The sequence below is a fragment of the Cynocephalus volans genome, chromosome 9, assembly GCF_027409185.1.
Source record: "Cynocephalus volans isolate mCynVol1 chromosome 9, mCynVol1.pri, whole genome shotgun sequence".
NCBI classification, from domain to species: domain Eukaryota; kingdom Metazoa; phylum Chordata; class Mammalia; order Dermoptera; family Cynocephalidae; genus Cynocephalus; species Cynocephalus volans.
In genome coordinates, this window is record NC_084468.1 from 22,409,852 (window position 1) to 22,422,051 (window position 12,200).

Genomic DNA, 12,200 nt, shown 5'->3' on the forward strand with positions numbered 1-12,200 from the left:
GCTGTTGAGTTGAATTGTGTCCTCCCCAAATACATATGTTGAAGTCTGGACCCCCAGTAGCTCAGATGGTGACCTTATTTGGAAATAGGGTCATTGCAGGCGCAATTAGTTAAAATGAGGTCTTATCGGAATACTGTGGGCTTCTAATCCAATATGACTTATAAAAGGAGAAATTTGGACATAGACACATATGTGAAGACTGGAGTTCTGCTGCCATAAACTAAGTAGCCCCCAGAAGCTAAGAGAGAGGCCTGGAACAGATCCTGCCTGGCACCTTCAGAGGGAGCACAGCCCTGCTGATACCATGATCTCAGACCTCTAGCCTCCAAAACTGAGAAGATACATTTCTTTAAGCCACTCAAGTTTTGGTGCTTGGTTCCAGCAGCCCTAGCAAACTAATACAATCACTGAGCTTTATGGTACCCCCTTACATTTTATGTTCAAGGCATGTCCCTCACTTCTCTCACTCTGGTCCTGGCCCTAGATCATACTATGATGTCTCTGTCTACAAGTCACTCATGTCGACCTCTAGATTTCTGGGATTTAAGAGGAAAGGAAGCCCTTACATAGAAAATGAAAAGGAGCCTATGAAATTCAATTAGTTGTCAAAAATGTCCTGGGGTGGGGGGTGGGTGTCAGGGAGAAAGGGGAAGCTATTCTTTTAGACTTCATGTCCTGAAACAAAAACTCTTAATTTCTGGAGCTCACTTCATAGAACATGATGCTAGAAGAGATTTCCAAAGGAGCTATACAGATTATCTGTTTCTCCAAAGAGAACTCTCAGGCTTTTCTATTCTTGAACTTTTCAGAGAAGATCTCACAGCCACCTGTTATAGAACAAAACTCCTATCTGTTGAATTCTTTCTGGCTGATCCAAATCCACCTTGGTGCACTTTAACCCTTTTGCTCTGTTTTCAGGCCTCAGTCTCTATGCTTCAGGATAGCTATCAAGTCACTCCCGATCTTCTCTTTGCAGGCTAAGTAATAACACTTCTTTAGCCTTTATATAAAACTCCAATCTTTTAATCCAGCCATGAAAAAGAATTGTTCTATGTGTTCAGAGCCTTAAAAAAATCAGTTTGACTTACATGTAAACAGGGAGGATTTAAAAAAATCTAGAGTGCATGCTCCTCTATTCCTGTCTCTGCCCCACTTTGGTTTCCTTTTTTAATAATCAGTTTCCAAAAAAAATTGGGTTGTGTGGGACTCTGCGTACCTCGAGCCTGTTTGCAGAGGCAGCATCCTTCCTGCAGTAGTAAAATAAATGATTGAAGACTGGAGGAATAACCCCTTTCAACCTCCCCAGCCAACGTGCCCAGCAGTCCTGATACTTTTTTTTAAGTTATACATACAAAACTGGTAATTTCTGTTTCTGATCTTTATGCTTCTTCTTAAACATTCAATTATATATATGTTATCAAACCCACTATTATATGAGGAAGAAGAAAATTAAAAAATTATGAAACATAAGGCAAGGGACCCAGCTCTCAGTTTCTGTAACTCTTGTAGAGTTATGGTTATATGAGGATGAAAAGTTACACCAATATCAATAGTCGCACACATTTCAAATCTATATTATCAACATAAATATGAAGACTGTCTGCTTTTATGTTTGATACTAGGCCAAAGTTACCAACCATTCTCAGTAAGCAACATTAATACTTTGATTTATTTTTCAGAATCCTTCACAGAAGATAATTTTCAAAGAAAATGAATTATGAAGTGCCATGAAAGGAAGAATTTACAATGAGATCTGGAAAGAGGACTAGTTTCCCTTGCTCAGAAAAAAGGTTGTGGGGGAATTGGAGAGAGTTTGAGCATGGCATAAAAAAAAAGTAGGACGACTAGCTACAGGGCAGAGAAGAGGCCACGCTTGGAAACGGTGCATGAGGAGGTGCAGAAGAACCTTAGGATTAAAGGCTGAAGTATGAACATTCCTTAACCCTTATCTGGCAAAATTTTGAATAAAAAGAAAAATCGCACTTACCTAATGGTCTGATTATGGTAGCTTTTCAAATCCTGTCCAATGCTGGTGGTTACTACTATCTATGTTAGGAGAAATATACAAGGATCGGTTATGTCTCAACACCCCACATTAGAAATACAGTCTTTGGTATAAATTACTCATAAAACGTGCTAGACAGTCTTTCATCCGATAAGTTTCTGTAAAAATAAAATTAACGGTTTACTAGCCCTGTGCATATTTAAGACTTAGTAAATTTAACTTCCCCAAATGACTTGATGTGGTTAAAATATCTACAATACAGTTTCTGCCAGTGGGTTTCGGATACCTCCAAACTCCAAGCCAAAGGTTCATTTGATGTATTTGTGCTTAAAATCTTTTGCATAGAACGGCAGAGAAACATGTACGACACACTACAAGGAGGTTTTGAAATTTCACTCTGATTCCAGGAGAGCCTCAGGGGGACAAACAAGATTGGTGCTGTATGTTCTTCACGCACTACTGTTCCCACCCTGAACACTGAGAATAGTCACTCTCGTTTCAATGGGGACAAAATTTTGTCATGAACGTTGTCAGCTGTCTCACATGGGCTCTCCTCATGTCTTGGACTGCAGGATAAGCCCCTGGACTTAAGGGGCCACTTTTATGCCCCCACTACCACCTAGAACAGAGCAAGTGTATAGGAATCTTGTGCTGGCTTACATAGATTCTCAAAGGCTACAGCACTGTATCTATAAAAGATAAACTACTGATTAAAAACCAATCCAATTCATACAACAGGTTGGTTCAGAAAAGAAAATGACTCAAACCAGTTGTTTCCTTAAATGAGCCATTTACTTTAAATCACTTGTCAATTTAGTCAAAGGAATGAGTATTGTTGCTCCACCATGAAGGTAGATTTGGGGTGGGAAAGCATTAGGTGTTGCTTGGGACCCACGTATATTACAGGGAGACCAGATAGGACAGAAAGAAGGAAGGACAGATGGGCAAAAGTCTATATGCACCAAAAAAAAAAAAAAATCTTTTTCTTTCAACCTGTGTAGACTTCCTAATTCTACTCTCCTGCTTTACTGCACCACATACTCTGCCATTAAATTCAGCTCTTTAATTAAAGGACTACTTTTACTCTTCTTCTGCTCCAAAATCTTCCGTGATACCCTATCACCGTTCAAGTTGATGTCAAATTCCCTGATATTCAAGATTCTCCACATTCTTTCCCTAAAGACATATTTTTTTCTTTTATTAGCTTTCTACAGTCTGCAAATTTCTACTTTAGTCAAACTGGTTTATTTATTAGTTCCCAGTAATGTGCTGAAATGCCCCCTCCTCTCTTCTCTATCTAAATTCTGCCCAACCATAGAAAACTTCTCCGTGAAACCTCCCCCGAGCATGCCAGCATGAAATGCTGTCTTCCTTCTAGGAATCAAAATGAATCATCTGGCATTTAAGCTCACTTTATGACATCCCTTCACCTGTTCAATGCTACTTCCATAAACAGTCTATAAGCAACTAGAGCCTAGTGCCTTGCATACAGCAGGTGCAAAATAAGGTCTGTGAATTGGCTCTGATGATTTCATACCTGTCTCAGTGACACACAGCACTGAGCTGACCTTGGTAGCAGCAACCCCGCTATAATGCCATAATCCTCACATAGATGGGAAGCTAAAACATGGACTGCAACTATGTCACCTAACGTTTTTAAAGAAACAAATAATACACAAAGAATCCCATCTAACATTTTACACAGTCTTCTCAGGAAAGCAGCAAGGACTGACATGATTTCTTCTCTCTTCAGAAAAAGGAAATGTGATAAACCTAAACACCAAGGGAACACTGTGTATCATCTAATGCACAAGACCAACAACACATCTCTTCCAGTTTTCTTAGAGGAAAATCACAAATCAATAAGAAAAGCTGATGAGAAAATAAAGTAACCAGAAAAAGGTAGCAACTGGCATTGTGTCTATCAAGAGATGGAACTGTCTTCAATTATAACAACAGATTTGCCGTAATCCATAAAATCTGTGTTATGAAAGTTTGAAACAGTTATGTGCAGTGTTTTATGGTCCAAAGTAGATAAAGACCCTCCATTCCATCAGCATTTTCATTTATGTTTGTTGGTTATTATGAGTCTGTTTAATGCCGAACATAAGCAATTGTTTCAACTGCCAAAAACAGTCAAGCCATTTCTTGGCTGAACTAACCAATAAATTTCCTTTTAAAAAAGTTGTAGATCTGATAGCACTATACAAACATGGCCAATGCTGTTTTCACATTTATCTTCACAAAGTCTATCTCCCTGGGGTAAATGGACTAAATTGCTCAGATAACTGTTGCCATAGAGCCAGCTATATTATTTACCCATTCCCAATAAGTTGAAGGAAGCACTTTAAAAGTTAATTAAATGGGATAGAATTCTGACAATTTAAACTTCCATCTATAAAAGTTTGATTTAGCAAGTGTATCACTGTAATGAGTCTATCATTTACCACGAATTTGCTTTTGCAGATTTTGTTGCGCCCTGGCTTCACAGCAATGCTTAACTTTTAGTGAAAGTGCTGGTAGGGTTCATGACGGAGTCTGCAGTTACCTGGCCTCCATTGAAACAGATATCCAGCCGAAACCATTCCTTCAAAGGTACGATGAATTTAGTTTTTATGGCAAGGTCTTCTCCTTTCACAAGGTGCATTTGAATATGCAAATGGCCTAAAAGGGAAATGATAGCTCATGGAAATGATAAAAAATACCTAAGAGTGAATGAAGTAGCTACACCTTTTCAACAATGGTCCTTAAGAAGCTACAAGAGTAAATCAGTTTCCTTTTTCCTTTAAACAAAAAGCAAAACTGAAAAATGCATTCCTTCGTAAATAAGACTTTTGTTTTAAGCTTTCATAAAAACAGTTTAATTTGAAGCCTACATTTGGAAACTATCGCTCTTGCTGAGCTGCCACGGTGACAATATCTTTCCGATTCTAAACAGATGTACCTGTCAATAGAGCATAAGAAAATGACAATATCATTTTAAAAGTTCTGTTTCATACTTACCCTCTTCAGTAAGAAATACAGAAGGCGTGCCATACATCTCATTAGAATCAACAAAGTATAGAATCCCACAGAGATTGCTCTTGCAATAATGGAGTAAATAAAGCCACAAGGAAACAGTAAACCTATAAGAGTGAGGGGGAAAAAATTCTGCAGGTTGATATTATCCAAGAACAGGTAATTATAGGTAACAATGGCCAAATAAATTGCTTTCTTTCCAGTGAAGGGATAAATCTCCCTTCATATTCATCATGGGAGATCAGCTTACAAAGCCTGATTTTTGAGACAAAGGAGGTAGTTTTAGTAACTGCAAAATACAGGAGTTAAGCTTCATTGTACAAAGCTAGCAGACATTCTACCTTGCACCAAAACTGTTTCTGTGCCTCCTAGAGAATCTCACATGCCTACCATTTGAATTCTTGATTAAAGCTTATAAAGTCAGGCACAGAATAAAAATCTGGATGTTAACGAGAGGTGATTTGATAAGAAGGTATTTTAATTTCTATGATTTTAAAAAAACCATAATTAGGGCTTTTCAAGCAATTTCATGTCTTTCAAAGATAAAAGCCCTAAGGGAGAAAAATGTAATAATCTGCAAATGGCATCACTATGTGATAATTGGAACACATATATATTATTTTAATGCTTGCGTTAGGCTGTTCGGTATCACAGTTCTGGCTGACCAATACGGAACAACTAATATAAATTATTTCATTCCTGACCTGGAGCTATTTTAGTTGGAAAAAATATTGTACACCTGTGATTTGTGAAGTGAGGATAAAATAACAGTAGCCAACTTAAGCTGGACACATTTAGCCAAGATATGTGATCCATCAATTGTTCAGAAAATATTTGCTGAACACCACCTGCTTGATACAATACATTTTACTAGTGACCAGTAGTTCAAAGATGAGGAGCTAGGACTAACTGCACTTTGCACATGAAACATGGGTCAAGCTCAAAACAAATGCATCAAGTTCTCTCCATTTACCCCAGTAACCTATTTCCAGTTTGGGTTAAAGTGACAGTGGCCCCAGGTTCTTCGGGGATACATCCAAACAAGTCCTTTAGAATATTCTGGGCTTTATAATCTGGCCTCGTAATCATTGGTATGATATGCAAACAGATGGTGCCACACAGCTCCCTCCTGACCCACCCAGCTGAGCAAGCCCATGAAGATAAGTTATTACAAGGGAGCTTAGCAAGAACATAAGCTCAGTAAAGTGACTCAAGATCTTTCTACAGCCAGCAGCATGGGAAGAATTAAATCACTCTGCTAAATCCATCCGGTCTGAGGTGAATCAGAAAGCATTTTCAGCATCTTCAATTCAGCAGAAGGAAAATATATATATCTCAGTTTTGCTGAAATCAGTGGAGGAGATCAGGAGTTGTGAGATTTCATACAGCTCATCCCATCTTTCAGGGCAGGAGAGGCACAGCCAAGGCTACGATCTGTGCTGGCTTTGGCTAGCTACACCTGAAACCTTGAAGGCTGCAGGCTTCATCACCTTGCTGCCTACTCATGTCATCCTTGGATGGACATTTAAGAGCAAAGGCCAACAGAGAACTGCTAAGTGTGAGAATAATTCAAGACTACTTTGACATTTTCAGGTGCACAAATTCTGCCTAAGCATTGTAGGTCTCAATATTTTTACAAAGCACCTTACAAAAGTGTGTCCTTCTAAGGAGTTCTTCCGCTAGCCTGCTCTGGCCCTCAGAGGCAACGAGCACCACCCAACCAGCCCCTGTCCACCACTCATCCTTACACTGGGTAATCCATCCGCTGGTGTCGGGTGGCCTCCAGCTCTCGGTTCTGAAATCGCGGCAACTTCTTTACAATGCCTGTGTTTTCTCCACTGGAGGCATAGAGAAAGCCAAGGAGGGCAAGCACGTCTGCAAACAGCAAAACAACTGCCTCTCAATGATCTCTGGGAAATCATTCCTTCCCAAATCAAATTCTTCCTGGAACCCTCTGCCCAGCTCCAATCAAACATTTAAATAGTCTATAAATATTAGCTAACATCTATTGAACACTGAATATACATCAGGCATTTTACAGAGACTATCTCAATTAATATTCATAGCAACCTTATGAAGCAGATGCTTCTATCAGTCCCATTTTACAGAAGAAGAGCCCAAGGTTAAATTCACAAAGTTAGTAAGTGGTAGTGCCAAATTTCAGGTTTCAAACTCAGGCTTCTGTGTTCTGAACCATTTTTACACACTGTCCTCCTAATGCTAAGGAAAACAGTTTGAGTTTGTATTATAATAGTTAGTCGACACTGCCATAGCACTCACTATGGTCCAGACACTGCTGTAAACATTTTACATATTAGTTAATTTAATTTATTACATATCAGTTAATTTAATTCTCATTAATATGCCCAGTCTACAGATAAGGAAATAAAGGCAAAGTTGCCAAAACAGTAATTGACATTTAGTGTATTCCAGGTAACATGCCAAGCACAATTCAGGGATAACCACTTAATTTCACAACAAACTATGAAGTAGGTACTTTTATTATCTCCACTTAGATGAAAAACTGGGACTTAGATAGGGTTGAAAAATAAGAGGTAGAGCTGGAATTCAAATACAAGCAATTTGGTTTCAGAATCCATGCCCTTAAAACTGCACCATTGTTTTTTCTTTTGTCCAGACTTTCCACACAAACTCAACACATTACCCTACACAGAAAGGAGTCTTCCACTGTATTTCACAAATGTGGAAGACTTCTTTTCTGTCACTCTAGAAAACACAGGGATGTCCCTAACAAACCTTAAACGGAGAACTGAGTTATTTCATCTTTATTTAATATCTACTGCTTTAAACAAAGCTAAGTATGAATTTTCCATATTCCCCCTTGTCAAAGAATTCACTTAACTCAACCTATGAAAAAGGATAGTTTTCTCTTTCTTAAAATGCTCCTTGGTTTAAACATTCATGACCAAATGGTGGAAACAGCCCATTTTCCTGGGCTTCTTGGAGATAGGAGAACTGACTTCTGTGCAAGTCACCAAATACTAATATTGGCACAAATTACGGGGCCTCTCAGCCTAGGACACTGGACATCCCTGGTCTCATCTCCCAAAGGGAAAATAAAAGGTTTTTTATATAGAGAGGTACCTCTGGTTCATTATAATTTGGAAGTCATCAGAGCAGTTTTTAAAATCTCAGGCCCTTATGAATATTATTTAATGGGATTAAATCAGCCAATTTTCCCCCAATGTCCACAAATCTACCTACTTTCTTATAGGTGGGGATGAATTTCGAAACCCAACAGGGTGGACTTACCAATTTGAGCTCAATTTGGGTGCTTTGGACTTGGTCTGTTATGGGACTCCAGAGGGGATTAGAAATGGAATTACTGCAAAGGTGTCTTTAGAATCTGGGGGAAAAATTCTTCAAAGAGGTTGACATCAGCTCCACCTTGGTTTGGCTTCCACCATTTGAACGGAGCATGAGAGACCAGATGGCCATGTCAGACTCCCAGGATGCCTTCTGCTAGTGACTGCTGTGGAGTTATCCAGTATGTAGTACAAACATTTATCAAAACAAACAGAACTTGATTCTCCCCAACCCAAGTCCTGTGAAAAGTCTTCATAAAGAAGGTTTCCGAAGAGAAAAGTCTCCCTTCTCTAAGTACCGAAGTAACACAGGTCAAACGGAGAACTTGAAGGTCTAAAACAATTTTACAAAAACATATACCTTTTGCACTCAACAAAACCGAAGTAATGTAGTTTTCTTGTAAAATCAGTAGCTTCAGTAGTTCCGTAATTTGGAGATCTATGGTAGTTTTCTCTCAGTATAATACTGTCTTCCCATTATAATTAGAAATAGTTAACAAGAATGAATTTGGAGGAGAAAAGAACTTTAGAATTCCTCCAGCCCAGGATAACATACTGGCTTATTGTCTAGACACTGACTGTGGCTAGCTGGAGTGCTAGAATGGATTAGTGATGTCTGTCACAGCACTGGAATGGGGGGTAATAGTATCAGCACCATACACCATTAAAGGATTTAAAGGTAGAAAAAGCTAGATCCAAAGAGGTTTAGTGGCTTGCACAATTCCTTCTAGAATGTAAGTTCCATGAGAGCAGGGACCTTCCTTCATTCGCTCTTCCATCCCCAGGGCCCAGAACAGGGCCTAGTACCTGATAGCAACTCCATAAATATTTGGTGAGTGAATGAATAAATATAGGTATGGCCAAGTCAGAATTTGAACCTGTCGCCCTTTCTCCCAGCACTTTCCACAGTTCTATAATGTGCAGCATGCTGCCTAAGCCAAATAATGGCCTCTCTTCTTTCCAATCCTTCCCCCAAGTCCATTTCTTTGGCTTATCTTGTGGGAGGAGGTGAGGTTGGTGGTGGGGGAGGAGGGAGGAAAGCATCATTAAGACATAAACATAAAATACCAGGAAAACAGTTTGTGTTGGAACCCTCCTCCTCACCCCCGACTGTTTTGTTTGTTTTATTTCCTCAAATTTCAGAGCAGGAAGAGGCATTAAGGATTATATGGTACAAACTCCTTCATTTGGAGAGAAGAAAAATGTTACTATCTTGTTGAAGATTGTATAGTTAATAAGAAGCCCAGCTATGAGTGAAATCTGGTCTCCCCGCTACAAACCAATTCTATGGCTTTTTATTAACCACACAAGTGGTTAATAAATCTCACAAATTTTCCCAGAGAGAACTGCAGCTGATGTCCAGCTAGCATGCCCCTGTGTGGCTATGCTGGTTGCTATAACACTGAAATATTTCTATATTGGTTAGATCATTGATCCTGCCTTGACCCTCCAAGGCCCCACTTCAGGTTAAAGGTGGGCTCTGCAGGGACCTCCAGCACCACCCTACTTTGGCACTAAGGCCAGAGCCCTGAGAGGCTGACCGGAACCCTCACCCCTTCCCGGTTGCTAAATATTTTGCATCTCATCCCTGGGTAGGGTGAGGTTGGGGAGATCATATACCCCATTCTCTAGTTCAGCTGAGTGATCAGAGCCCTGACGCTGACATCTTTCTCTGGGAAGGGTCCCGTTTCCACGTAACGAAGCCCTACTCAGGATGCGCTTCAAACACACCACAATGATGTGCTGAGATCCTCAGCCCACATGCGAAGAAGCTAGAGATAGTCTCAACGCAAGGAATTACTATGACTAAAAGTCTGCAGGCAGAGCCTGGCGGGGAAGGAGGTAAGATTCTTCAACCTGCACCAGTAAAGCTGGAGCACAGGTAACTTGGTAATGCTTTCCTGACACAGGACATTTAAAAAGCATCGGTGACCAGGTGTTTTGTTTTCTTTAAAACCAAAGCCTGAGAATAAAAACTCTATTTTCTAACAGATATAAGTTGGGTCAGAACATTCCCCCAAAAAGATACTAGGTGATTAAGTGGGTTACTAAGGAAGTCTGTGGAATATTCATTACCAGGAGTCTTAAGAATAAAATAAATGTCACTCCTAGCAATTTACTCTCCAAACACAGTTACACCTGTGCACAAAGATACATGTATACTATAGATTGGATGTCCCTCAACCTCACTGAAGCTTAAATTCCCACTGTAACTGTTGAGGGTGGGAAATCCTATCATGGTAATTGAGAGGTGGGGCCTTGAAGAGCTGATTAGATTGTAGGACCATGAGGTAGTGAATGGATTAATAATGGTGGTCGGGGTGCAGTTCTGAGGGCTTTAAAATGAGAGTGAATGAGGAACTAATGTTCTCTCTCCTCTGCTATGTGAGACCCCTGGTTCACTGTCACCACCACCAAGGCCTTCACCAAATGTATTCCCTGGACTTAGGACTTCCCAGCCTCCAAAAGTAAGCAATAAATTTCATTTTCTTTATTAATCACCCAGTTCCAGGTATTTTGTTATAAGCAACAGAAATGGACTAATACAATGTACAAGTATGTTCAGTGAAGCCTTGTTGTTAAAAGCTAAAGACTAGAAATGGCCTGCATGGCCATCAGCAGAAGACAGGTTAAATAAATTATGTACTGTCAGGCAACGAAATGCTAAAGTGCTGTAGAAAAAAATAAGGTCATGCCACATGTACTGATACAGAAAAATCTCCACTGCATTGCTAATGAGTGCAGGACAGGGTTTCTGGTGTCCTCTCATTTGTGCATGAAGAGAAGGGGCTACAACTTAATGCTTCTGTGTGCAGAGAACATTTCTGGAAGGAGACCCAGGAAACTGTTGTTACTGAGTTTGCTTCTGGGAAAAAGACCAGAAGATTGGGGTGGGCAGGATTCTTGATTCTTTCTTCTAAACCTTTTTACACTATTTAAATCTTTTACCGGGTACATGTACTACTTTTCTGGCTAAAAAAGAAAAGAACAAAAGCTCTGAGCATTTCCATGCAGGCAAGAGGAAGAAACAGACGCGTTCCAAGACCTCCCCACCCTCGGCCTCCCCAGCGCAGCCCAACTGGCATTAAAGAGGCAAAGTCCAGTGGGTGAAGAAAACAGGATGATTCACATCGGTAAAAATTCAACTTTAAAAAAAGTATCCCTTCTAATTTAGAACCTGGGTTAGGACTGTATTAGCATATTTCAGAGAGGCGGCATAACAAAGTTGAAAGATTCAGGAAGTTTGGACTCCAGTGAAACAATCTCCCTGAATCTCGGTTTTCCCCCTTCATTAAAGAGAGGATGAGAATAAATACTGTCTTTCCCACGGGACTATTATGAGGATTAAATGAGACAATGTGCAAGAAAAAAATGTTTTGAAAATCATAAAGGGCAATGCAGATGCTCGGCATTAATTAGTGTTATTACTGAAAAATTCAAACTACCATGATTAACTGGGGAAAAAACGGAACTAGGTCTGTTTTTGTAAAAATGCCAGATATATAGCTTATAATTACAAAAAGTACCATCATGTCATTGACTTGATAGTCCTGCTGCATAAACTGTTTTTTCACAAAGGCAAGTTAACTCCAGCACCAACACTTAACTTTCAATCATTTTGTTATAAGAGAAGTTTGTTATAAGAAATCATACTTCTGATCCATTGGATCTGAGGATAAAAATGAATTCTTAGTGGAAGGAAAAGAAAATGGAAAAGAAGGAAATTGCCGTGTTCCCCCAGAGTTTCTCATCTAAGAGGGAAGAGCAGAAAAATGTTCATAAAGGTAGACACTAGGGCAGAAGGTTTAATACCCCATGGCATGGCTTTTAACAACCTTCGAAGTGTGGTC

General features: G+C 39.7%; 1 protein-coding gene across 2 annotated transcripts in view; it reads right to left on the bottom strand.

The window, feature by feature from the left end:
• Positions 1–12,200, bottom strand: part of SEL1L3 (SEL1L family member 3) — a 98,978-nt gene that overhangs the window by 68,345 nt on the left and 18,433 nt on the right. For both annotated transcript variants that reach the window (XM_063107781.1, XM_063107780.1), the window contains exons 3-6: positions 6,772–6,898; positions 5,009–5,130; positions 4,554–4,669; positions 1,988–2,046 (exon numbers count right to left, since the gene is read on the bottom strand). In XM_063107781.1, coding sequence (XP_062963851.1) covers positions 1,988–2,046; positions 4,554–4,669; positions 5,009–5,130; positions 6,772–6,898 — 424 coding nt within the window. The remainder of the gene's footprint in view (positions 1–1,987; positions 2,047–4,553; positions 4,670–5,008; positions 5,131–6,771; positions 6,899–12,200) is intronic.